The 27,943-nt window shown below is 49.4% G+C and overlaps 1 protein-coding gene and 1 long non-coding RNA gene across 2 annotated transcripts; one reads left to right on the top strand and one right to left on the bottom strand.

Moving 5' to 3' along the window:
* The first annotated feature begins 276 nt into the window (after positions 1-276).
* LOC111854197 (uncharacterized) lies at positions 277-10,609 on the top strand. The gene is made up of 3 exons (XR_011984932.1): positions 277-638; positions 6,599-6,780; positions 10,194-10,609. It is a non-coding gene; the product is annotated as an uncharacterized lncRNA (long non-coding RNA).
* LOC111854196 (pleckstrin homology domain-containing family O member 1-like) lies at positions 4,983-27,943 on the bottom strand. Its single transcript, XM_023831942.2, has 6 exons — positions 27,350-27,943; positions 26,505-26,651; positions 13,667-13,807; positions 10,120-10,224; positions 7,403-7,504; positions 4,983-6,665 (listed from the first exon to the last, which is right to left on the bottom strand). The coding sequence occupies exons 1-6, from the start codon at positions 27,374-27,376 to the stop codon at positions 6,039-6,041; spliced, it is 1,149 nt and encodes a 382-aa protein (XP_023687710.1). The 5' UTR covers positions 27,377-27,943; the 3' UTR covers positions 4,983-6,038.

The following is a 27,943-nucleotide window of genomic DNA, read 5'->3' as shown; positions in this document are numbered from 1 at the left end:
CCAGGCAGTTCATGCCTTATATGGAGAATCTGGGCTACAGCAGGGAGAGCTCACAGCAGCCATGCTAAAGGGCTGCCTGGCTTTTGTTGACATATGGCACTGCGCGTCTCCTGACTCCTGGGGTAGCATTGTCTCAGTTATTATTACACCCTTTGGGAACAGGAGCAACCCAGAGAAGCGACAGGCCTCCTTTAAATACAGAAGGAGCACCTCCCAAAATGCTGGGCGTGCTCGTTATTATGTACAAAAGCTGGTGAAACACTCTCTCTCTCACACACACACTCTCACACACACACACACTCTCTCTCTCACACACACACTCTCTCTCACACACACACGCACTCTCACACACACATACATTCTCTCTCTCACACACACACACTCTCTCTCACACACACACACACTCTCTCTCACACACACACACTCTCTCTCTCGCACACACTCACACACACACACACTCTCTCACACACACACACACACACGTACAAAGCAATCAGCAGCTGATACGTGGTTCTCAGCCAGCCTCTTGGTGCGGAATGAACACGGCGGGATTAATCACTGCTGCAGAGGCGCCACTGAAACGAAGAGCAGCACAGAAGCAGCGCTTCAGCAAACGGACACGCGGCAGAGCGGCGCTGGTATGGAGGCGGGTATCGCAAGTCCAAGTGAACACAGTTAGTCCATGCGCAGGGTGTGCGCAGCTGAGGGGTGGGTTCACTGGGGGGGGGGGGGGGGGTTTGGCAGCATGGGGCAATAGGCTCCCCTCCAGTACAAAAATGCTATGGGTGTTTCACACAAGTTTAATGCAATTTTTCAGGGGGGTACTGCCTTCCCCCCGCCCCCCCTCAAAAAAAAAAAAACATGCATGCATTATCGCTCTTTTAAGTTGCTTAAATTACGCTTTTATGAAGCACAACTTGCAATCTTAGTCCTTTACACAGCTGGCCGTTTTTACTGGGGCCTTTTCTGGAATGCTCTCTTAACCAGAAACTGTCAGAACTCTGAGCCGCCATGTGACCTACGTGTAATTCACCCTTTCTCTCCTTTGCCCTGCTCCGGTCCACTCGCACGCCCCCGAGGCTGCAGGAAAGCCTTTTTGTGTGCTGTGGCTCGATATGATTGTCCGAATCCGTGATTTTTTTTGCAAAATGTAACCTGTGCCCAGAATTACAAGTGGGAAGCTTTTGACGTTGACTGACGGAAGGTGTGAGGAGGGGTTGGGGGGGTGGGGATACTGTCCTCTGTCTGGTGTATGGAGGCGGAGTCAGGTGACTCAGTAATAATTCAGTTCATCCAACCTCGCCCCCAATGTAATTATGACTTGGCATATTCAGCTTAGCCACCTCAGTACCATGCTCTGAGGCATTTGCACTGACACACACACACACACACACACACACAGGTTTGTAATTATATCTTTATTCACTTCTATGGGAAAACTCTAATCCCAACATGATGACCTTAACTACTACCCAGCCCTAACCATGACCAAGTAACCAAATAAAATACAAGAGTATTTGCATGTTTAGTTTTTTGATTGCAGTCACAAATTTTTTAGAAAACTGAGTGCCTGGTCCTCATAAGGTCAAAAAACAGGTATTCATCACAGTGTGAGGACATTTGGTCCCCACAAGGTAAGGTATATCTGGACCACACACACACACACACACAGACTTGTACCTCTCCCCACCACATCTGAAGCTATAGACCCAGAAAAAGCCAAACAGCTGTGACATTTTCCCACGTGCAGGCCTGCTCTCCGCTGCCCCCCCCCCCCCGCCCCCAGTTATAGCCTGAGAAACTGTCTGGAATCACCATGGCGATCGCACCAAAAGGCTCCCCCAGGAGAAAACCAAAAAATAAATAAATCACAGCAACTGGCACTCATTGTATCATGGGGGGGGGGGGGGGGGTTGGTGGGTGGATTTAATGGGGAGTCTACTGTCAGCAGGACAGTAGGGCTTTTTTATGGTAGAGAGAATAATGAAAAGGATCTGTGAGTATTACATTAGCAGTCGCCTTTAGACAGATTTTTAGTGTTTGAGATCTGATACTAGAAACTGATTTTATGATTTATGCTAAAAATTAAGTAACATTAAGTGCATATTATAGTTCATTACAGGGAGGATTAATGGCTTCTGTTCTTGTTTTGACTGTGGGATGAATCCACGCTGATAACAGTTAGCGGATCCACATGGGCCAGGCAATCAGCATCCTCCGTTCATCACTCATCCAATCAGATGTCACCTGATGAGCCACAGCTTCCTGTTCCAGTTGTTCTCAAGCTTCCACAGCGGCTAACAAGCTAGTTCACCGTCTACAATCATTAGGGATGTACGAGAGATGGAGCCCATCTCTGGGATGACGGACCATATTGCATTTCTGGGCAGTCAGCATAAAAAAAAAAAATCATAAAAGATCACCTTCACATTTCGAGCAAGGCGGAAATGAAAGATGGCAGCCGAGATCAGACCCAGACCTGAGCATGGAGTCTCATGCCGTCGTGTCGAGATGCTCAGACTCAATTTCTCCAGTAAATAAAGAGGCTGGTAAATTCTTAGGGTGTTTGCTGGGCCTCTTTTCTGCGGAGACGGGGAGCAGCGATTCGCCCGAACTGCTCTGCGGCCTGCAGAGGTGGAGGTAAACACTGTGGGGGGGGGGGGGGGGGGGGCTAAATCTCCACAAGACAAATGAGTTAAACCTTCTAGCTACCTGGGAGGAGTCTTCCGGTGCTTCATTAAATCTGGCACGGTGTTGCCTATTCCTGTAGTGAGAGCGACATCGGTCAGGTCTGAGTAGCAGAATAGACGAACAGATCAAGATAAATTGGCAGAAAGATGCCCACTCTGCTGTCCTGGCACAGGAATGTAGGAGCTGAGGTGGTAATCCGTCATAGTGAAGAGATGTCAGGAAAAGTTATGTTTGTTTTACAGCACGTTTATTCACGTTAGACCCTGAAAGACAGGAGCGTGTGCTCAAGGGCAGCACTCTCAGTTCCCAGTCGCCGTCCAACAAACCAGTCCAATTTTACAATCCTTGTGCCCAACTTAATGGACGTTTGTACCATATATATATATCAAAAAACGAGTAACACTCCTCTACAATTTCTATGCCATTAGGGAGCCTGTGTACGGCCAGACCGGTTACAAAGCTTTCATAAAACATTTCCCGCCATGGATGAAACTTAAAGCAGCAAAACTGAAGACATAAAACATGAATGGAAGACATTTCACTTAAAAAAGTAACATGAGACAATTTGCGACCAAAGTATCCTGCTGAAGAATCCATGATTACATTGGCAAAGTTTTTTAATATCATACAAAACATTTCAATACATTAACCATAACAATAGTATGATTAATGCCAAAATATTGATTCCTGTAAGCCTCTGCTGTTAAGCAGAGGATGTAGCATTGATGTAGTGTATCATTGTCCTTCACCTACCATCATCACATTTTTTTTGTTATAAATCTATCGTGTCGTTTTTTCGATTGTTTTCCACAGAACATCATTTTCAGTCAAATTCAGAGGTTCAGCCTCTTCGATCAGCTTCCCTTTTCCAGGATTTGTCGGAAACCAATCAGGCTGTTGCCTCGTTTCATACTGTCAGCGAGTCCTTGCATCCTCTCGTTGAGAAGCATACCAGCACCGACTCCAGGCTTGTGTAAAAAATGAAACTTTGGATGTCCATTTTAGCTGAAGTCAATGGGATCTGTATCAGAACACCATTTTCACTGAGGGGACATGAGTTTATTGTGAACTGGGGCCAGATCGAGGTGGCAATTTCCCGGGGTCTGATCTAACTTCTCATCTGAGTCTGGATCTATTTCTCACAATCCCAACCTCTCCGGTAAACAACAGGCTTGACCCGATCCCAGTCTGTCTATGAGTGTGAACTACGTCTGGATGAAGTGTTTGCGGTGCCAGTGAATCCGGAGGACAAACAAAGCTGCTCGCCAGCTTGCAGAAGCTGAACCTAAATGTTTTTTTTTACCGCCGCACACAACCTGAACCTCGCTGACACGGAAACGGAACCCGAACGAATGAAAACCGGGCAGATTCACTCTCATGTGCGTCGAGGCAGTGCAGAAACCGAAAGGAACATAAACTGGCGTGCTTTCTAAACCCCCCGTGCTTTCTAACCGGCGTGACGATGATGTTCAATAAAGGAAAGCTTTATTTATACACGGTAGGGTAGCAACGGACCACAGCATTAAAGGACGGGGATCGTGGTCAAAGAGCCACCTGCCAAGGTCCCAGAAGGGATGGAACTGCGGCACCCTTCAGAAACAAACTCCCAACTACAACCTCAAACACTCCCCTAAAGAATCTGCCTGTATAAAACACATTTAAACTACAGAGGTTGCCTTATCTAATATGGCTCACAGATACAGGATCACCCTTCCGACCGACCGAGATGCAGCCACTTTAAACCGTCCAGATCTATTAATAAATCCTTTGAAAATCCTCCTTGTGGTAGTAAATGATGATCTTATAATGGCTGGTTACTCACAGCTCACAGAAACAATTACAGATGATGAGTGCATCCCCCTCAGATGAATTTATGCAAACGGGAGCTTCGCAGATTAGTTGCTTTCTGCACATTCCCAGTGTGGTTTACCGGCCTTAGTCATAGATGGCCAGATTGGGCACCTTATGGATGACATCACCGCACCTTATGGATGACATCACCGCCCCTTATGGATGACATCACCGCACCTTATGGATGACATCACCGCACCTTATGGATGACATCCAATGCTGTTTGGTGCTATTTCAAAGGAAAAACATCCCAGGCAGTCATCTGATACCCCCCCCCCCCCCTCGCAAAGGCAAAGCGGACTCTCACAAAGGGGCACAAACTTTGTGAGATCTGCACACAGCTATGCATTGGTGCTTATGAGTCGTAAAACAAAAAATACATTGATACCAAAGAGGTTCTTTGTAATTCTTCATTACTAATATCAAATCAAAGTTACCAGTTCTAGATTTCTCAAAGGCTTTATTGGTCCTGCTGATTTTAAAATCACATCCAGTATTTACTAAATAATTTCCTGGTATTATATTTATTGTCCTTAATTATCTCTCACTTCAGCGATTCACAGGCAAGCTTGCTTTCATCTGTTACACATTCAAATAAACTCTCAGGGATGCAAATGAGCTTTTAACAGGCAAGATTCTGTGAACGGTGGCGGCGTTGTGCGTAGTGTCTAGCTTTGTCTGAATCGCCGTGAACACGGGGAAAAACAAGCGTGACTGGAACGCGGGAAAAGTGCCAGTCGCGGCGGCCCCTGCTTGCCTAGCTGCAAAAATCTCGTGACAAAGGCTAGACAAGGCAGGAGCAGCATGGAACATGTTCAATGATCCAGAAAGTACTCCCCCTTCCCCCCCCCCCCCATCTCCTCACCCAACTCTTCCAAACCAAAACCTACAGGCACTGGGAACAAGGTAAGAGGGGGTTACGGAGCCCGATCCTGTCTGTGATGCAACGGAGAAAGGAAAACATCGGCATTCCGGCCAGACGGCAGGCTGCCGTGGCAGTTTTAATGAGCGACTAGGCCGAAGGCTTCCTTCTGTCTGGGTACTCCTATCCACCGCTGGGGGAGGCAATGCAGACAAATAGTGCTCATCACCCTGCTGGGTTATTGGGGGGGGGGGGGCGTGATGGTGGGAGGGGATCCCTGGAATAGAAAAGAAGCGGCACTGCGGGATACAGCGATGCAGAAGAGATTGCGCCGATACAGAGGGTATAAAGACCCCCGAGTGTGAGAAGCAGCGGCTTGGCTTGATGGTCCATCTTTCCTACCCATGTATCACCCAGAAAATCATGGGGGGGCTCGACGGAACAGCCGGGTGACCTGTGGTCAGAGGTGTCCACCCTGTAGCTACGTACAAATTCTGCCACGGTGAAAAGTAAAAAAAGACCCGAGCAGCCTACTGTCCCCCCCCCCCCCCCCCCAACGCCTGCCACGCTCCTCTTTGTCTTCCTCTCCGCTGCACTCAGAATGTCGCGTCTTATTCGGTTTGTTGTTCACAGATTACATCATGCTCTTCCTGTAGTCGACCAGCAGGGGGCTCTTGGGCCCCGGGGTGTGCAAAGGGCTCAGGGGGGCGGCGGGGCTCTGCTCCAGCTGCCGGTACAGTTCCTGCAGTCCCCTGACCTCCTCCAGGACACGCCGGGCCTGGCCCCAGGCTGAGGCGGCCTCCTGAAGGAGGCGCTCCACCTCCGCCCGGTCGGCCCCCGAGTCCGAGTCAGTGCCCTCGGGCCCCGCGACCCGCACCTCCGCCAGCATCTCCCGAGTCCTCTCCAGCTTCTGGGCTATGAGGTCCTGTAGCTCTGAGGTGGAGGTGGTGGGAGAGGCAGGCCGCGCCCCAGCCTGGCAGATGAGGATCTCGTCCAATGAGGCGCGGCGGGCCTTCTCGGGGGTGTGAGCTGCCCCCTCCTGCCGGGGAAGGCTGTCCGACTTTCCCCTGGCCTCGGAGGCCACCGGCGTCGCAGGGCAGCCATCGCTGTTGGACCGCTTGGCGAGCAGGGCCATGGACTTGTCCAGATCGACCCGGAAGCTTCCTTCACAGCTGTCCTGCCCCTCTGCCGCAGGCGAGGCCGTGTCCTCCTCCTGGACGAGGTCCAGCGTCAGCATGCCATCCGACGTCGAGGTGGACGCCTGCGGAGAGAACAGGAAGTTCTAAGGAGCGCCACACTGCAGAACCTCCACCAACCAAAACTCCTCCATGGTTCTCCATGTACAGTCATAACATGCTGATCAGCCCCATGTTTAGGTAAGTAGAGTACATCTCTTCCCTTTTAACACACTGGAATCACCAAGTCATCATCATTTACTGGATGATCCATTCTAAGTGAGTTTTGTGATCCTACAGTACCTTGCAAAAGTCTTAGGCAGTCATAGAAAATGTTTTAAGCTACACATCTGGGTAATAAGTGTATATTTGCAACAAAAAAAATGTAATTTAGCATTAGAATATATGCAAATGAAATAACGCAATAAAAAAATTATGGGAATTTCTTTTCTCCAAAAATTTACTGACATCTAGTCGGATGGCTAGATGAGCACCGCTTTCCAAATCTCTCCTCAGGGGCACCTCAGCCAATCAATGTGTATTTGTCGAATTTCACCACCAGCTCGATTAAATAATTAACTTAATCAATTAAATAACTGAATGAGGTATTGATTAGCCAAACGGCAAATTCCGGGGTGACTTTAGGAGAGGTTTGGAAAGCTGGCTCACTTTGTGTGATAATAACATGGATTTGCAAGAATTACTACATCTCACTAGAGTAAAGAGAACATTGCAGGGAGCTAAATGGCCTCTGAAAATATGAGGGATTGATTGATCATGTCTTATGAAAAGCGGCACATGGCACCAGCGGCCACACACCTACCACGGCCATGAGGTGTCCGCGCGTGGGCAGGCGCCGCGTGTGTGGGATCTTGGCGCGGTCGCGTGTGGGGTGGGCGAGGAGGCTCTCCTCCTCTACGGTGACCTGGGGAGAGACAGCGACAGTCTTGCCGGTCATGATCCGGTCATCGTCCCCTGGGTGATCTCCCCTTGATGTCTCACCTAGAAGCCCTTCACGGCCGCACACACTATCAACTAAGCATAAATGTCCCTAAAGAGTCCCTGCGCTGCATTGGGCCGTCCGTGTTCCTGGGTCATGTGACCGCTGTCCTCTCGATGCTGCCCCACAGGAATGGTGGAAGTCTTGTGGTTCTCGTTCTGGAAGTTCTACGGTGCAACAACTCAATGGCTGAGGACTCAAATCCTCCCCTGAGCACCGAGTGGGCAGGATAGACAGCCCAAGCCGTACATGCAAACTTTTAAAGGAGATACTTAGGAACTGAAGCAAATCAGCAACATGATAGCTGTCAGAGTGAGGGCAGCAGAAAGCAAAAGAAACTTTATGCAAAACGATTCTAATGAACCCTGAAAACCCAGATGGGTGGACTTACCTTCCTGAGATACCTCCTCCCCCCCAAACAGGGGAAATTGTAACACTGACTGCAAACCACATATCATGCAGCTAAGCTGCTCTGTGTGCATTTTGCATGTTCTCGTCCAGGGGCTCTGTTTTCCTTCCACAGTCCAGAGCCACGCAGGCGGGCACAACGGAATCTCTGGATGGCCCATAGTATGTGTGCAGCGATGGACTGGCTTCCCATGTGGGATGTAACCCAACCTTGTACCAGGATAGGCTCCAGGCCCCCAGTGGCCCGTTAAGTGCTGTGACATTTATTCTCCACGTTCACAGAACCTCCTGAAGGGGCTGCTCTGTACCACCTCCCTCCCCGCTACCCTGCAGAGAGCTTTCACATCATACGGATGTGATTCATGGGAGCCCATACAGGGGGCCGGGTTTCACGCAGCTTCCGGGCCTCCCGCTGCCTTCCTGTCTGTCTAAGGCAGTGTTTCCCAAACCGGTCCTCGAGGACCCCCCCCCCCCCCCCCCGACAGTCCACCTTTTGTGAGCTGGGAGGGAGCAAAAATATGGACAGTCTTAGAGGTCTGCAACCCAAACAAAGCGGGTTTTGGGTTTCAGGTTTCTGGTTGGGCACTGGTCAGTTTTTTTGTCCAACTTCAGGCTTGAGTTGGATTTGGGTTTGTTTTTTATGAGTGATTTTTTATTTTATTTTTTTTATGTAAAAATTGCTTTTTTTTTGCTTGCTGGGTCTTTTGCTCGTTTGCGCTTTCATTACCACCCCAACACCCACCATCCCCTCGCAAAACCTTGCAAATGTCTCCATATTCATGTAGAACTAATTCTTCCACAATTTGGGGTTCGGGTCGGGCTTGGTTTTGGATTTGCTAGTACTACTCAGGCTAGGTTTTATTTTCAGGCTCATACAGGACTCTAGACTGTCTAGCAGAGAGCTGGGGGGGGGGGGGGGGGGAGCAAAAATGCGGCCCGTCTGAGGGTCCCTGAGCACCGGGTTAGAAACACTGGTGTAATGGAGGACGTGCATCCTACACTAGGCCTTCAGGAGGGCAGCGGATCCCGGACAGACGCAGCGGAAGACGTCCCGCCATGGAGCTGCTACTCATATTCTCATTTATTTAGCAGCTGGTTTGGTCTAAAGCAACATCCAAGTGACGAGAGTTTGGGATCCGAAGGCAGGTCGGCAGTACGGTCTAAGGGTCCTTGCTCTTATCGCTCTGCTGGCCATGGATGGAGATCCCAGAACCTGCTGAGCTATTAGAATCGGAATTCTGTGTTGTTTGATTGTTAATTGACTCAGTTGTTTTAGTAGATCACATTATTTCATGCATCGGGGCGATTCAAGTCAAGCAGCTGTCTCACATCACCCCCCTCTGCGAAGCTACAAAGCAGGGCAGGAAATCAGCCGTAGTCGTCACGATTACATTTGTCCGTTGTCCTTCCATCCCGGGAGCCAAACCAGACAAATGAGTCAAGTCATGCAATTGCAGTAAGGAAGCAGGTGTGCGTTGCGGCAGGACATGAGCGAGGACTCAAAAGGGATTAGTCATCAAGGACGCGCTTCTGCCTCGAGACCATACACAGAAGCAAGCATCCGCTTCCTTTTTCGTGGAAGTAATGAATTGTGTTGATGTTTAAATGAAAATCCGCCTGGGTCAGATCTCAGGAGAGGCACCACTGTCTACAGCTAAGCGATGTTCTTACTGCTTCACGGAGGCCGCTGCCATTTTTGTGGACCTCAGAGAGGACAGGAAGCAGGGCGTGGGGGTGGTGTGTAGCTCACATCCAGAAGGTTGTGGGTTCAAAACCTATAGCTGGCAGAATAATTATGTCACTGTTGGGTCCTTGAGCAAGGTTCTTAAACCCAACTTCTTCTGGGGCGATTCAGGCTAGCTTACCCTGTGCTCTGATCCCACAACTGTGTTTTTCATGGAGAACAAGACAGGGTGCATTAAAGACTAATAAATAATCTTGTCGTTTATATTTGTAATATACACTTTTCCTACACATAAAATAAAATATATTCCTGATTGAATCAATAATTATTTCTGCCTTAATTTGTATACAATATTAACAGGAGTGGATAATTGTTTGTGAACATTTCATCTCGATGCTGAGATATTAAGCGTGGAGAATGAAGAGGGTGTGTATGAACGAGGTCATACCTCATCCAGGATACGGTTTTTAGCTCTCGTGATGGCGCCGTTTAAAGCATTGATCCAAGACTCCTTTTCTTCAGGGCTGACAGCCAGGAACACGAGATTTGGCACCTGGGGCAGAGAGAGACAGGAAGCTGAACGTGCGGCCAGAAAGGCAAGCGATCCAGCAGCCGCTGACACCGGCATCACAGAAGCACCACTCAAGCGGGCATCTCCTCCAGGCCCGCGTCTACGTTCCGGACTAATTATTTCTTTAATTGAACCAATTGAACTAATTTAGGCCTAATTAACTGTACGGATGACTGCATGTTCTCTGAAGAAAAAAACACTGGTTACTAGAATACGGCATGTCAAACCCAGTTCATGCTTGTTCGTGTCACTTAACAGAGTCAACTGGTCAATTACCTGTACTAGTAAAGCAATTATGTAACCCAAGATACATGAAAAAAATGTAACTTTTGCATCTTCTAGTATTAAAGGACATTCCACCCAGGGAGGACCCGGCCTTGTGCCCTGTTTCCCTATCTTCAGGCTCACAACAAAGCTGTACGGCATAAGCAGTTGTGGAAGATGGATGTACTGTTTATTATTATGTGTCAAACTGCTGAATGGAAATAAATTCAAGCAGGATGATGTTGGTGTAAAAGCCAGCGCACATACAGGGCAGGGGGAGCGGCCTTTATGACTTACGATTAAGGTTCTGGCTCTTGCATATGCTACAGCCACTAAAGTCCTAATGGACTATTTTACAGGCATTTAAACGAAATATATTAAAAACAAAAAAGGGGGCATTTTGTTCAGACTGCTGGTCCTGAAGTACTGAAGCCATAGCAGCGTAAATCTTGTGAGTCACATGAGCCTTTTTGAGAAAAGGCGTCTCTCATTAGTCGCTCACAAACTCAACAGTCACTCCACACACCCCTGTCTCATCCTCTCACCCCATAGGGTGACACGGAAAGCTAGGAGGCTCGTATCCACTATGGGTCTGCCTCCCCCACCCCCACCCCCACCCCCCACCATGCGTGGTCTGGCGAGGGCCGCGGTTCACCCACGCAGGCCGGCGGATTCCGCGGCGCTCGTTAGCGGGATGCTCACACCATGTGACTATCTGCCGAGAGTCTTTAGCCTCCTCACTCCTGTCGGGAGGGAAGATTGAACCAATCAACACGTCTGGGTTGAATTTGTGACGGAAACTAAATCACGCGATCGGAGACGCAAATGCGCGAATCCAAGCACATAACCCAGGTAAACGGCATGAGCAAGACCTCCACGTCATTCTGATCTATAACAATAGATAAATCCGTCAGCTCAGTGACTCTGGAAGGACATGCGAGACTGACTAAGTCAAACAGCGATGACACAGGACAACATGCACCTAAGTCTCATCTGAAGAATGTCATCTTGTTTTCCATGACTACTCTGACTCAACTTAGTCACAAATACGCACAAATATGACTTTGGTTTGAAGTCCTTCTGTTAATGCAGCCCATTGTTATTAAATAATTAACATGCATAACTTTAACGGGACCACAATGTAGGATTATAATCAGCAGACATTTGCATCCTCAAACTGATTTACAGGTAATAAATCTCACATATCTGTAGATCAAATTTCCAAAACACACTCAGTCCATTCTTTGTTGTGCTTGAGATGAGGCTGCTAATGACCTACAGTCAGGCTTCCTCATTATATGTTACTGTACTGGGAACCAAAATCCAGTAAATTCCACAGAAATGTTCTCAAAAACGTTTTCCACGGACTGAGCGAGTTTTGGAAATTTGCTCTTCAATTCTGATTTAATGCTGCGCTCAAGGGCACGGCAGTGGGATCCTCCCCGGACCTGACCTGTCAGCGGGATCTGAACCACTACCCCTCCGGTTTTAAACCCATAAGTCCATAGTGTGGCATGTGCCAAAAGGAAGGGGTTCAGTGCAGCATCTCCTGTAACTCCACCACTGTCGTAGAGGCAACCTGTTTTTCATTAAAAGAATTTGAGTGAGGCCTGGGTTAGGGTGAGGATGGGGCCTCGGTGGGGAGCCGCCCACCCCCCGGCTCCATTACCAGCAGACAGGAGCTAATCAACTCCTCAAAATAACAGACACAACAATGGGGCCCTTTATGACCAGGAAGCTCTGGTTCTCTGCTATCAAAAAAAAATCCTCATTCCAGTCAAATTAACCACATGGGTGAACAGGTCAAAACTCAAGTGTGAGCTGAAGACGGCAGTTTCTGCTAACATGACACGCTACTTGTTCTAGTAGGAGGGAAACTCTTTCCCGCCTCTGTTTTTCATGTCTATGCATTCATTAAGCCCTGTATTAAATGTGGTCTGTGTGTGACTCAGCAGGTTACAGTGCTGTGATCAGAGGGTTGTTTGTTCAAATCCCCAGATCAGCACTGATCTTTCAGTTGGGCCCATGAGCCAGACTCATAACCCCACAAGTGTTCCAGGGATTGTCTAACTTTGCTTTCAATTGCGTGTCGCTTTGGATAAAAGCATTTGCTAAACAAATAAATCTGAGAGTTGTGGGGGTGAACGGAACCGTGTGACGTGGGGACGAGTAGGGAAAGTCTAACGAGGGCTGCGATCCAGCACTGAGTGGGCAGGATACATGGCACAAGCTGTACATGCAAACTTAAAGGAAATACTTAGGAACTGAAGCAAATCAGCAACATGATAGCTGTCAGACTGTGGGCAGGAGACAACAAAAGAAAATTTATACAAAATGACTGTAATGAACCCTGATAATCCAGGCGGGTGGACTTTCCTTCCTGAACCGCCCCCCCCCCTCTTTACACACACAGGGGCAATTCTACAATTTTTTTAAGGTTGGGGGTATAATAGGGGGCAAAAATCATACAGATGGGCCAATCTTATCATTAGCCAATGATATGTTTTGAATCGGTGAGTGATAGGGGAGGGGAGCACTCTGGGGGCCAATCAGCTGGCCCCAACCTGCCAACCCCACTGACTACACTGACTAGAGTAGCTCTGATTGGAAGTTCCACACTGGTTGGGTGTGTGTCTGTGTGTAGGCCGGGGGCTGCGACAGGGTTACAGCCCAGTGACCAGACGCAAGCTTCTGCGTAGCTCCAGGCCGCACCCTTCTGCCCAGACTTCGCATTAGCCAATCAAATTTAATTGTGCCTGTTTCGACCGGCGATCGTTTTTGGAAATTGGCTAAGTGTGCCTGTGTCTGGAGAGGGGTGTTTTTGTGGCGGGCTGAGTGAAAGGCGATTAGCACAATCAGATTTAATTATCAGGGACAGGAGGACAGCTGAGCAGGGTCAGGACAGTTTAGCGACCACTGAAGCCACTTCGTTGCACTGCGGAGTCGTGCAGGACATTTGCGGGTGCCACTCCCCCGCCCCTCCAGACTCCAGACGTTCAGTGACTTAACCTACCCTCTCTTAGGCACCTGCTGTCCCTGTCCCCCCCAGCGATCCAGTGTAAACATGACAATACTGTAATAGCTGGCCTGTGATGAAGCCAGGGTGTTTCCTGGCACCCCATCCAGTTTGCAGTGCTGGTATCCAGGCTGCCGGACTCACTGTGTTCCCAGGCTGCCTGGAACGTAGCAAAGTGAACTTGCTGTGGTTCTTCTTGCTCCGGCTCTTGGTCTTGCGCAGCTCCTCCGAGCGCTCGTAGTCCGTCAGGTCGATCACCTCCTGAATTTTCTTCTCATCCTTCACCTGCGGGAAGTGCGAGACAGATGAGCTACACTTCGATGACGTGGCTGTTTCGCCAGGTGACGTAAAGGCTTCGTCTGCGTTAACACGTGGACAAACGGCACTGGCATGACAGATTACAGAGCAATTTACACAGCAGGTTGACAGCCATTAAATGTAGCAAAGCTTGCATGGTGCTTTATAAATAACACACTATATACAATAACATATAACTCAAAAGAAAATGTGCAGTAATATATAGAAAAGTACGAGTAACCAGTTCATACAGTCATGAGAATAATTCAGAATAAATAAAATTAAATATTTTCAAATTCGATCACGCAGGATAAAACGGCCTGGGAAAGTTAGGGACACTTTTCCGTGAGAATTTAAGTAAACGGGGAAGGGGTGAGACAGGCAGTATAAGGTCACACTCTAACGGGTTAGGGCCTCGTTAGCGGATCGGCCACATGCCTCCATACTGCCCCCACCAGGCCTTGGCGATGGAGGGGCGGACCAAGAGCAGGAGATACCGGTGTCGTGACACCAACCGAGACGGGACTGACAGTTCATAACCGAGAGACGGCAGATGCTGACCCCTTTTCTGAGGTGGGGCCGTGTCAGGACAGAGCGTTTCCTCTCAGGAACTGTGCCATTAAACCGCGACCTTGCAAGCGCTGTATGACTGGGGGGGGGGACCTACCTGGGGAGGCTGTGGGCAGAGCCGGGGACACGGCTGATAGTCACGACCCGTTACCCCGCGGCTCTGCATCAGAACCCGCCGCCTGGATTTAATAACAGAGGCCCGCTGCTATTTTTGCCATCCGGGGCTGGCGTTGCAAGTCGTACCGCGGCGGAATGTACGTTTTACCATTCCCCACGCTCCGCGTCTCGTCCCTGGATAACAGATCCGGAGGCATGCTGGGAAAGGAGGGGTGCGTCACCTGCCCGCCACAGGAACACACTGTCTTTGCTCAGTGTCACCTCAGCACCCCCACCGGCCGCGGCGCAGGGACGCTCTCCGTCGCCTCTTTGTTGTTTGTTCTCTCTCTTTTTGTGAGTTTCCCTGGGAACAACACGTCATCCCGCGTCCCCGCTCCCGTTCTGTTCGGAGATTTCGGATCCAGGGCTCTCTTGCTTGTGTACCCATCGCCCAACACGAGCGGGGACGCCCATCGTGCGGGTCAGCAAACGCCGATGTGCAGGATTATTACCGTGCACAGAAATAACCGTGTAACTCTCTGCGGCATTTGCATGCCTCTGCACTTTCATTAAATGCGGCATACCAGACGGATGCAAGTCACCGATATTTTCCATTACTGTGGACGCCGATCGCTGGTTTCCTTCAGGCACAACCTGGATCTGCCAGCCTACACCTAGTTAATTCCTGACCTTCTCTCCTTACCTGTTCCTCTCCATATCAGTCTCAGGACATTGATTACAATGTATAAAGAAAAGTGCGATACCACACACAGCACTATGGATACATTTCACCCAGCTGTTGCTAAGGACCTGGCAGATGCTGTGTATCTACTGGGTTACTGTTGCTATGCTCACTCAGAAGGCCAGGAGGTCTCTGAGTCAGAAGGACCATCTGTCATAACGCATTATAACTGCTTGTGGAAGCCCAGCTGATAATGGCTGTCACCTACACATTTCTATCCATCAGTTAAGTACTGAGGTCATTTTTTTAACAACACGGCTCACATCCATTTTTGTAAAATTTTTCTGTGAAAACAAAGCTCATATTTAATTAACGTGCAATTAATTATCGTGAACATTTAATTACTTTAACTGCATTGATTCCAGCCTAAAGCAGAAAGAGTGGACGGACACGTGTCGTCCCTGGGTTCAGAACCGCTGAAAATGGGCCACCCAGGGACCAGCAGGACACAGCGCGCCCAGTCAGAACTCACTGGCGCTGGTGCGCTGATAGACGATGATGCCGTGCAAATGACCAGTGCGAAGATGAAAGGGTTACCCTTTTAAGATGGAGCGGAGGTCGTGTGGGGATATCCAATCAAATGTGTGACCACAGTCTGGTCAGCACAGCACTGAATCACCCTATAATCTAGCCCTAGAAGCCTCTGCTTTTTATAAACACAGGCGAGCTCCCCTGTGCCATGCTCGACGTTGATGGGGGGGGGGGGGGGGTTTGCCGTTCTCTTCCAGAAAGGTTGGCATTCACCGACGTGGCGTTTGTGCCTGCGTGTGCGTGTGCCACAGCGATGCCTGCACACCCCACATGGGCACGGCTGGCCACACAAGGAGAGCCTCCCGCACATGCCAACCTTCCCCGCTGGCAGTCTGACAGCTGAGCTCCGGCTCTGAGGCCTGGAGAAGTTTCCCGACACAAAGCTCAGCTCTGAATACTCTGTATTGAGTTTGAAGTCCATTGTACATGCTCGCTCAGTCTTGAGTATGCTCAGTACTCAGTTCTGAATACATTTCTGGGCCAATGAGTACTGAGTACTTAGGAGCTCTTAATACTTCGTAGGAAAAAAAATATGTCAATGGCTACAGGCGACTTTTATGCATTCATTTGTTTAAATCAGCTCTGGTGATTTACTCATTCTGAAATACACACACCCTCCACTGAGAACAGCAAATCCAGCAGCCCCCATCATGATTTGCATCATCCTTCCCACCCCAGGACAGCTCCCATGCTCAGTAGGACCCCCCACAGCCGAGCGCCATCTTAACCAGTGACTCAGGGAGTATAACCCCTCCCCCCCCCAACACAGGGGTAATCGGAAGATACCCAGCGGGGTTGGGATGCACCCCTAGTGGAACTCTGGGGTGTGAGGGTGTAAGGGCAGGATGCCCCCCTAGGGCATGTTCAGGGACACCGCAGATCTGCAGATGCCGCCTGTTGCTGTGTATGGACCAGCTCCTGGCATTGCGTTTTTCAGGGGGGTGGATGTGGAGCAAGAGGAAGCCACAAATGGGCAGGGATGATGTCAGGGACGAGCAGAAAAAGCAAACGGCCCCGCGGTACTGGGAGCCAATCACGCGAGATGTTCACAAACGGCACGGAGGCGGTGGGTACCGGGACCGTGTCCAGCTCTATTTATACACAGAGTGCGGCGAAGAGCCAGAGGGGCAGAGAGCCTTCTTAGTATCACTGCTCGCCGGAAGCCATCGCTGCTCCGAGGGCTGCGCTTAAACCGGCATCAGTCATTCCCCCCCGCCACCACCAGCGTCACCCACAGCCCCAAGCTGGGCAGCAGAATCTCTACAAAGTGAGATGGTGGGGGGGGGGGGGAGGGCGGAGCCTCGGCAAGGGGCGGGGCACAACAGACACCGTGTTTCCACGAGAATGGAGCCGAGTGGATAGAGGTATAGAGCTGAGCGTGTTTGTTTTTCCATTACAGCTGGGAAAAGGAACTATGTTTCGATAGAATGGAGGATGGGAAGGGGGAATGAAACATGGCCACATGTAACTTCTTGAGCCCGGTTACTGCAAATGGTTACTAGTGCAGTGGCTTGCATTCAGCACTAACTAGTACTGGAAAAATAAAAACAAACAAAAGAAACTGCACCAAAAAATGCGAGAAGACACCCAGGCGCCCCCTAGATTTAGATTTATAATTGACAGGTTAAATTAAAAGTAGCCTGAATAAACAGCTTCCTCAACTCAAAACACTGAACGTGAAATTCATAAATTATATAGCCAGCTATAGAGGCATGAAATACGAAAGTCTATAAACTGCAAAATGTTCCTTGGTTAGAAGTAACGTCTCCAAGTCCCACCAAGCAAATCTCTGCCGAAACACAGAATAATTACAGGTCGGTTCAAGATTGTGGAATTTTGCATTAAGAGTAATTGCTGGAGCCCATCATTCCCGAAGAAATGGCGTGTAAATGGCGGCATATAAGACGGCTCTGTGTCAGTCAGTGTAATGGGACACGACACCTAACTGAGATCATCAAATGTGATGTCAAATCGGCCAGGCTGAAGGTGGTCTCAGGCCCGGGGGGGTTTGGGGATGGACCACAGCAAAATGGAAATATCGCCCTTCACAGTACATCTTAGGACGGCTAGACAATTGGGGCGGGGGGGGGGGGGACAAAAATCTCCTGTAAGCGCCAGCTGTTCGGAGAGGCAGAGGTGTCTCCGGTTGACATCTTTGTGTTTTGAGGCAGAAGACTAGAGGAGCAGGGGGCAGTGAGTCTGGAGGAGGCACAAGGGGCAGTGAGTCTGGAGGAGGCACAAGGGGCAGTGAGTCTGGTGGAGGCACTAGGGGCAGTGAGTCTGGTGGAGGCACAAGGGGCAGTGAGTCTGGAGGAGGCACAAGGGGCAGTGAGTCTGGTGGAGGCACTAGGGGCAGTGAGTCTGGTGGAGGCACAAGGGGCAGTGAGTCTGGTAGAGGCACAAGGGGCAGTGAGTCTGGAGGAGGCACAAGGGGCAGTGAGTCTGGTGGAGGCACAAGGGGCAGTGAGTCTGGAGGAGGCACAAGGGGCAGTGAGTCTGGAGGAGGCACTAGGGGCAGTGAGTCTGGAGGAGGCACTAGGGGCAGTGAGTCTGGAGGAGGCACAAGGGGCAGTGAGTCTGGAGGAGGCACAAGGGGCAGTGAGTCTGGAGGAGGCACAAGGGGCAGTGAGTCTGGTGGAGGTGCAGGGGGCAGTGAGTCTGGTGGAGGCACAAGGGGCAGTGAGTCTGGAGGAGGCACAAGGGGCAGTGAGTCTGGAGGAGGCACTAGGGGCAGTGAGTCTGGAGGAGGCACAAGGGGCAGTGAGTCTGGAGGAGGCACAAGGGGCAGTGAGTCTGGTGGAGGTGCAGGGGGCAGTGAGTCTGGTGGAGGCACAAGGGGCAGTGAGTCTGGAGGAGGCACAAGGGGCAGTGAGTCTGGAGGAGGCACTAGGGGCAGTGAGTCTGGAGGAGGCACAAGGGGCAGTTAGTTTGGAGGAGGTGCAGGGGCAGTGAGACTGGAGGAGGAGCAGGGGTCTGTGAGTCTGGAGGAGGAGCAGGGGACTGTGAGTCCAGGGGAGGTGTAGGGGGCAGTGAGTCTCGCCCCGATTGCCCCTCAAGGAGCTGCTTTAGCCCTTGCTTGGACACTTTCAGCAGCCACTAGCTGGCCCTCAAACACAGACAAGCCACACATCCCTCTATACATGGCAGGGGGGCGCGAGTTAAGACTGAAACTGACACGAGTGCTCGAGTGGACGGGGGTTAGGAGGACCGACGGACAGGTTCAGTCTGTCTGCGTGACAGTTGCTTCTCCCTGACCAGTCGGTTCAGACGCCAGCAGGAAGGGGATTCGGTGCCACAACAGCGTACGTGTTTCCCCAATTCAGCTGAGGGGGGGCGCTGTGTGGCTCAGTGTGTTAGGGCTCTGTGTCTGTGATTGGAAGGTCGACAGTTCAAATCCCGTCCTCGGCAAAGTAGTCGAATAGTCAAGCCTGCCAGACACAAGGCCCCGTCGCCCAGAGGTCACGCTCTGCCATGCGGGGCACCGGCCAGATATGACTGTCTCTGCGGTCGACATCCTACAGTTAACCTGCTTCGGCCCTTGGGCCAGGGGACTGTGGGGCCAGAGCGGCTTGCTGGGACTTCCGGCGGGTTCTCCCAGCAGCCTCTAACCGGAACGATCTGTCAGGACGCCCTTGCCAGTCACACCATTAATCTCTGCTGTCATTCAAAAATGTGTCTTACGCGAATGATACGATACATCACAGTGCCCTGCTTGCTGATGTCAACAATGACCAAACATAAAAGCCAAACCCAGGCAGGCATACAAGAGCAAAAGATAGAAGTGGCTCAGCAGAAGGGGAAGGAACTCCCTATCACTCCAAAAAAGCTGGTAATTACACCCCCTATGGATTTTACACACTGTAATGCCCATGTAACTAGGTTGGCCGTAATAGACAGCAATAGACTGGAGTACGGCAGAAAGACGCAGTGAGGCAGACCACCTCTGCAGATATTCAGATGGCATCTGGCTTTCTCACTGGCCGGTTTAAGGGCCTTCGTCACATCAACGCTCACCTGACGTCATTTGAAGGCTGCTCCCTGTTAATCCAGTTGAGCCTGTAATTACCCCCTGCAGACTCCAGACACCGCGACATGGGGCCTAACAAACACAGCTGTAGTCGGTTCTAAACGTTCCACCAAAAAGAGGAATCTGAGACAAGAGTCTATGGGAAACCCCGTGTAAGCAGGGCTCAAAACGCTTTCATTCCACAGACAATATCGGAATGTAAAGCCAATAAAAAGCTTCTTCCTCCACCAGGTCAAGCATATAAGGCGCTGACATCCCGTATTACATGATAACTACAAAAAATACGAAAATAAAGACATTATAAATAAAGACAAAAGATATACAGTAGCTGGTAAATATAGGACTGTCGTTCCAGGTTTGAGAAGCAATAGAGATTTGCCAGCTTCTACGAAGCTGTGGAAACATCACCGCTGGTCAGCGGCCAGTGGGAACGGGAGAGTGGGGTCTCCCTGGCAACCGGAATTTGTGACCCACAGCTGGCCTGCTGTCAGAATGCTGGCGATTGTGATGTCATAAAGGCCTTGAATTCTAACGGCTCATTGCACGTCACTATAAACACGTTCTTTTGCTACATTACTATTAAGACAAAGAGAGTGCTGAGGTTAACATGTGGCCTGGACATACTGCTCAGTATTATTACTGCATTAACTACATCAAGTCTTTACCACTGATATGACCTAACAGTAATCCAGAAAGCTGATCTGCCTGACAGCTAATCGCTAACAGATTTAGACAAAAGAGTAAGACATTCAGTATTATAAATTGAGACAGATACCCCACTTAAAGGCAGAAAAGCCGTTGCTGAGATTTGAAGCAGCAGCTCCATAACTGTCATAAAATTGGGGCCACAGTCTGGCTGCTCAGCTCCAAGCCGAACCCTGTCACTGATACCTCGTTATCTAACTACACAAAGCGTCCATGGCCTCCCCTCGGGGCGGCAGGACAGAGAGCGTGACGTCAGCACGGACCGAGTCAGTTTCCTAAACCCGGCCCAACCCCTTCGGAGAGACCGGGATCAGAGGAACATCTGTCACTGGGCCTGGGAGAGACGCTGATGGCGCCCAGAGCTCAGTGACAGTCTGGGCAGACGCAGGTGTGGGGGGGGGTTCCACAGCTGATCTGATCCCAGATCAGTATGCCTCACTGGTCACAAATGGGCCACTCCAGCCCAGGGTTCTACTGGAGTGATGAAGTCAACAAAGCAGAAACGCGCCTCTAAATATGTACGAGGCACTAAGTGGAAAACAGAAGGTCAAACATAAATATTTCCTGGGAAAAAAAAGGTAAATTTTCTTTCAAGTTCCCATAATCGCAGCCTGCGACAGACTTTGGGTTGCTGAAGTTGCATTTCGAGCCCTGGCTTCAGCATTATGGTATTGTGGGGGTGTACGGGGGTGGGGTGGGGGGGGTCAGTGCGGCAATCAGCTTAGTCCTGTTCATCAGGACAAATTCACCGCCGAAAAAAATGGATAAAAGGTGAAGTATTTAAATGCCGGGCGGCACTGATAGTGCTGAGCGGGGCTTGTTGGGACGGAACACAGTCCTGAGTTCTGCTCGGTGCTCGCAAGCTCCTCAGACCCAGCGAGGGCGGTAGGCGGTTAGGGACAGACGCGATCCCAGCTCCTCCTCCTGTCCCTCAGCGCTTCCCCCTGCTCATAATCATTTGTATCCTTTAAATGTTAACATTTGCAGTGTTTACAGACGCCCGGCAAACTGTACGCACATTATAATCACACTGCATGTCACATACGCTTTGCACTATATGTATGGATGTATGTTGTCTGTATTGTGCCTCTGTCATCTTTCAACACTGCGCCGCTTGAATTTACGCAGACCGCTGTATTCATCGCATTCCTCGAATTTATGCCTCTCTGTTGTGTATTTTGCATCTTGTCTTTATTCTCTATCTGCGTTATGCCCTAATTTTTTAATGTCTATTGTCATGGTGTCTCCAACAGCAGCAAGCTGTGTCAACAAAAAATTGTCACCGGTTTTGGTTGCGTGGCAGGAAAGATCCGGATTCTGATTAAACTGCAGTAGAACAGCAATTCCAGGTTGCATGAGGGCACTATGGTTCTCCACTGGAAAAGGGCCAGAAGCACATAAGGTAGCAGGATTCGAACCCGCAACCCTGGGGGCTGCGTTGCTTTTACCCAGACATCTCTGCATCTTTTATCTTTTATGTACAACACGCATGACATCACCGCTTCCGCATGCAGCTGCACCGCATTATGTGGACTGTGGTACTGACACGCCTAGCCTATTATTTTTGCCTTTGTCTTGTGCCTGAATGCTATGTGCTTTGCGTTCCTTTATGTGTCCTGAGTGCTCGTGTTAATAAAGGAAAGACAACAGAACCGTAGCCAGCTGTCTGAGACGACCAGCTGGGGGGGGTGCAGCAGAAGGACCCCCCTCCCACAAGGAGGCTACAGCAAACTTTGCTTTTGCTCTTCAGCACTCAAGTGCATGAAGACCTGGGCCCGTCTCACCGCCGTCACCGCGCTTAACGACACGCCAAGCAGGAGTCATACGTTCCGTCTGCTTACGTTCAAAACGGGGCCTTTAATCTGGCCTCTGTCCCCCGGCTGCCTGGCTGTACGTCAGCTCGATGCGACGATACAGATGTGGCGCATGGCCACAGCCTAGATGAGACGCTGGAAAGTTTTCAAACATTAAATCTATTCATGGCCAAGCAACCAGACCAGAGATGGGAACTTCTTTATTATTGTTTGCTTAGCGAACTCAGGTGAGAATATGAATACACCTGTGACACTGACACTAGATATTTCGTTTCATAAATACCTGTTGCCACAACCAGAAATGTAACGAGCGAATCTCATTAAGAGGGAAGGACAACACTGGCTTTGAAATGCTCAGGGTTTATAAAACAAACCAAAAAAAAAAACCTAACTTAAAAAGCAGTTCACTCTGTTTTGTGTTTTGTAGGCTGTTCTGTTTTATCATTAATTGGCAGTCGCCCAGAATTTCAGCAGGAATCGTGCGGACTTTGGTTGCAAAGGAAGCACAATCCGAGGTAATCAGGCATGAAATAACGTCCAACACCGAAGAGCCGGACATCATGTGATTTATCATGCTACATGATTGGTTCTGAGAGAGAGCCAATCAGATTGTAAAGGAGGCAGGACTAAGACATCTGATTTGTTGGTCCCACCTCTTCTAGTTGCTTGGACCCACCTCCTCTACAATGTGATTGGTTCTCTCTCAGAACCAATTATTTTTCAGTGTAAGTAAAGTCTGTGTAAATAAAATTCCCACACACTCCAAAAAGAGCAGGGCTGTAACTACAGTCAGATTCAGTTTTAATTTGTCACCAGACACAAACTTTTAGACCTGTGCATCCGTGACTCCAGGGAAGACACGACTTTCAGAATTCAGTGCTGAACTCCTACTGACAACCAAACGACAACAATATCAATATCGATTATCCTGGACATGCCGACACCCATCTCTCTCATGACCTGTAGCTTTGTTCAGACCAAGCCTCCAGAGGGTGATGTAATGCCAACAGGTGCCCCTTGTCATGCTGTCACTCTCCCTTCATACAGTATATGTAGCCGCATCTATCAATGGCATTGTAATATAAAATCCAGGCTGACATTTCTATGCCGGTGCAGTGACACAGCATCCAAAGTCTGCTGCTCAGGGACAGTTTAGTCATGAAAGTAAACAGTTATCCATTTGTTTCTGGGAAGCCCAGGTTATGCCAAAGCCCCCATCTTCCGACAAGAAATGGAGAACGCCGTGCATTATGGGAGCGTACGAGCATGTACCCACCACGACCGCAGAGGGCCTCTGCAGACATACACCTCGTTGCTGGGACTGCCTCCTACTGCACCCAGTACTCCCACTGTCTCCATGGTGGATCTCTGGTGGCTTATTAGGCTCACATGCATGTTTGCCTACATATATTCAAAGAGACACATGCAGGTAAACGCAACAGAGCTGTGTTCCTGAGCTTGTACGTATAAAAAGAGAAGCACCCATGAACATGCGTACAAGAAGCATCAAACACTTAGGGACCGACACAGAACGCTCCCCCTATATCCCAAGAGCTACTGGGGCAGAGAGATGGCCTGAGCACAGCAAGGCCTTCCCACTGCATGTTGGCATTCTTGGGCGTCACAACATGCGCCAAGAGGCTGTATTTCGTCCCAAAGTTCACGTTCGACGGACCGTGCAGCCATTCATTCCGGACAAAAGCCCCCACAGATCCCAGCCTCTAGATCTTCCATCACTGGGGTTTTCTCCTCAACAGGAACATTTTAAAACCCAGGGCTTCCCAGACACACGAGGAACGGGGCTACGCCAGACCACAGGGTGAGGAGCGTGGTTTTGGCGGTGCCGCCATCTTGGCTCTGGGGCCGCAATGCGTCCCGGGCAGCGGCGTCGGGTTTCAGCCTCCCCTCTTCTTGACCACGGGGTTTCTCCCTCTTGCACCCCCCCCCCCCGCTCACAGGCTTCCTGAGGGCAGCGCTCACACCATCGCGGGCCTTTGATCGCGCTGCAGGCGGTCACCTGACACCAATCACGTCACAGGTGAGGGGCACAGCTTGGGTTTCCCTCCTCTTAGATGGGGGGGGGGGGGACAGGGGTGTAGCCAAACGTTTAAGAAACGGTCAAAGCACACACGGCTTAACACAGACCAGATTGCAAATTCGTTTTAAGTGGTCTGCCTTGGCTACAGTGTCAGCTTTTACTCTTAACAGCTAAAGCCTTCTACACAAAAGAGGAAGGAAAGGGACACCTACCAGGCTGGCCCGCAGGACCCAGCACTGCCAGAGAGGCTATCCACATCCTGCAATCCACATGTGATTCATCACATGACACACTCATGCACTTCATTTCCCAATCATATAAACTGGGTGGAGCTTCGGGATAAGGAAGCTCCCGATTGGTTGCATTGCTGACGGGAAACACGACATCGGCCAGCACAAGGAATACATGGGCCCATGAGCTGACTCGAAAACAAAATGCATAAAAGATGGCCTGGCGATAATGCCGGGTTATGAGGAAATGAATAAAACCCAAGTGGAAGATGGACTTCCTAAACGCTGCCGCATCCTGACATTAAAAATACATCATATAACACGGATTTCTGGAAGCAATTAAAAGAGAGCGAAAGCCCCAAAGAAAAATAAATATGCAGTGGAGGATGAGGATAGAATGAAATTCTGTGCCTCTTATCCTAAACAGGTTGTGTATCTGAAAGGATGTTTGCAACTTAATGACATTTGAACGCTGTAATTTCCCGACATAGCACTGAGAGATGTCTCCCAGTAATATTATAATAAAGACAGGAAACAGCATGATACCTTGTAAATACAGAGAAGAGACGCTTCTTCGTTTTTCCAGAAGTTAAAATAAAATAGCAGTTACTGGTGTAGATTTACATACAAACACCACTGACTGGCAGATCTCCCTCACAGAAGGACAGACTACATGTGAATATTGATTCCATTTTTCCATTGCATGGTTGACAACCATTCATGGTCTCTAGGTCAGGGTGGGGTAATCCCTTCCTCCATTACCCAGCACATTCATACACGCCAGGCAAATCTGACCCAAATTACCCTGTCCATACGTCTGTTACCGAAGTATCCAGGTGGGATTTGAACCCCTAACCCTTTCGCTATCCACTGACAACTTTTTGATGCACAAATAAGAAAACAAGATGAATTTATATGCATATGTTTCATTTGCAAAGAACAGAACTCAAAAATGTTTCCGTTAATAGTGTAGTAGTATAGCCTTTAGAATAAAATTAAGATATTACCACCTTCAGTCGTCACAAACTTATCATGCACAAAAACAGACACATTACATAATGTGCTACCTCCACTGCAGAACTAGCCTGCCTGAGTGTTGAAACAACTGATCTGTATCGCTCAGATCTTTGGCCACCCATGTGCACAGTGTGTATGATCACGCTAGAAAATATTGACCTATGGGCCCAGCTTTCATTGGCGGAGCTCGCCTCTCCATTGCTGCTTGTGAATTGGTCGCCTCACGGAGCAAGCTAGAGCTCGGGCGCCTGTTATTCCGGCCCTTTACTGGAAATCCCGTTGCAGCTGGCTAAAACGTTTTTTTTTCTTTTTAATTGGTCCGATCATATTTCCTTTTGCGTGATCAACACCCCCCCCCCCTCCCCCGCCGGGGTCCACGCCCCCCAGCAGCCAAAACAGTAAACCTATAGTTACGCGCGCAAATACTATGCAATTGTTATTCTAATTAGGAAGGGGGTGTCATGGGGGTGCTTTCGTCCCATTATCGCCGCTGTTAAATTTTAAAACGGTATTGTAAACGGATCTTATAAAAAACGAAAGCATAGACCACATATATGTGACAAAATTTCACTTTTCGGGTCTTCATATTGCTTTTAATAAACAGAAGCTGGATTAACTGTTTTATTTGTTATTTGGACGTCTAAATTGTGATCTTCGTAGCAGTTAAAAAGTTACCAAGTCCTTGCGCTGTCAAAGTAATAACAGTGAAATTAAAGCTTTTAATAAAACGTCCTATTGTATCCACTTACAGCATAAGGAGGTGTATTTATAATTTTAACTGTACAGTGATTTAGAAACACATTAAACGACAGAACGTCTGTAGTGTAACTCAACAGTCATAAAGCAACACTGGTATATTGACTAATCTGTTACAACACCATAGCCACATCTGAAAGGCTTTGTTGGGGAACTTGCCTCCTTCTCGGAGATGAAGAGTTGGTCGCCTTTCAGCACCACGTAGCGGTTTTTCCATATCTCCCTGAAAATGCCTTTGCCACAGAATTTGCGGATCCAGCCCGTCTTGTCTGGCTGACACGACGCCTGGTTGACATCTTGCGGGCCCTGCGCGTCCAGGGGATGAAAAACAGTTACAACTTAACGTCGCACAGACAAAATATAGCCACAGCCCCTCATTTAGATTCAAAGCATACAGCCTGTACTATAACGCTGGCGACTTTGCAGGAACTAAGTCCCTTTGTCAAACTGTCACATGTCCTCTTAATCCCACGACGCCTAAAGTTAGTGCGATATATGCTAATTGGCGTCATTTATACAATCCATTTTCCTATATTTTAAGGGCGTGGCTAATAAAAATGTAACCGGGATTCCCTGACCATAAGATCATCCTTCAGCCCCGTTTACATCATCTCAGTAAGTGTGAACGTCTAACATTAAAACAGCACAATTCTTACAGCTGCTAGTTAGTCTGCAGCTCGAGGCATTGCAAAATAATTACAAAAAATAACACGATCAATATTACAAGGTGGCTAATATCTAGGGGAAATGCGAGAAATGTGATGGATCCGAGGCGGCGTGGGAACACACGGATCTCCACAATGCATCGGTTCGGACAAGAACAATGTGTTACAACCACAGCCCGTGTCAAGCAGCATAGCGCAGGGAGGCATTAATTCAGCTTCAGCAGCTTAATTCGATTGTACTGTTTTGCCCCCTTTTTCCCGTGGATGTGAATTTAAGGCATGACCACGGCACATAAGCAGTTTAAAATCCGTGCAAGGAAAGCGTTTAGAAAAGCTCACCCGTTTGGCCGAATTGCTCTTCTTCATTTTGACCGTACCACGGCTGTCGACTGAGTTTCCAGCTTTCTGGGTATTTATTTATCCCCAGTCCTATCCCGATGGCTTTATTGTGTTAGGAGCATGGTCACGTTCTGCGACGATGCGAACTGTATACTGGGCATCGCTTCTTTCTTTCCTTTTCTCCCTCTCTCTCTCCCTCTCGCTCCCTCGCTGCCCTGCGTTGAACTGCCTCCGTTTCCTCCCGTCCTTCTATATCCCCCCGGTTTCTCTCGCTCTTTCGCCCCGATGGCTCAGCGCTCAGCTCTTTGGCTTCGCACGCTGTGTGCATGGAGCTGGCTGAGCCCCTAGTCTCCAGTTACACGGATGAGGCAGTATCACGGTCACCCCCCCCCCCTAGATCCCTCATTCCTCTCCCCCTCCCTTCGCAGGACGTGCACTCCTCTCCTATGGAAAATAGCGGGGCCGGGGGTGGGGGGCTGTGACCGGTCCAACCGCGATTATGTCTATATATTGACCGAGGCTGAGTCGTGATTTAGTGGCGATCGCTACGGGGCAATGCGCCGGATGCGATCACGCTGCCGAAAAACGGGCACC

Source organism: Paramormyrops kingsleyae, chromosome 23, assembly GCF_048594095.1.
Source record: "Paramormyrops kingsleyae isolate MSU_618 chromosome 23, PKINGS_0.4, whole genome shotgun sequence".
NCBI lineage: Eukaryota > Metazoa > Chordata > Actinopteri > Osteoglossiformes > Mormyridae > Paramormyrops > Paramormyrops kingsleyae.
The sequence above is the reverse complement of the archived record's forward strand: the minus strand, read 5'-3'. Positions and strand labels throughout refer to the sequence as shown.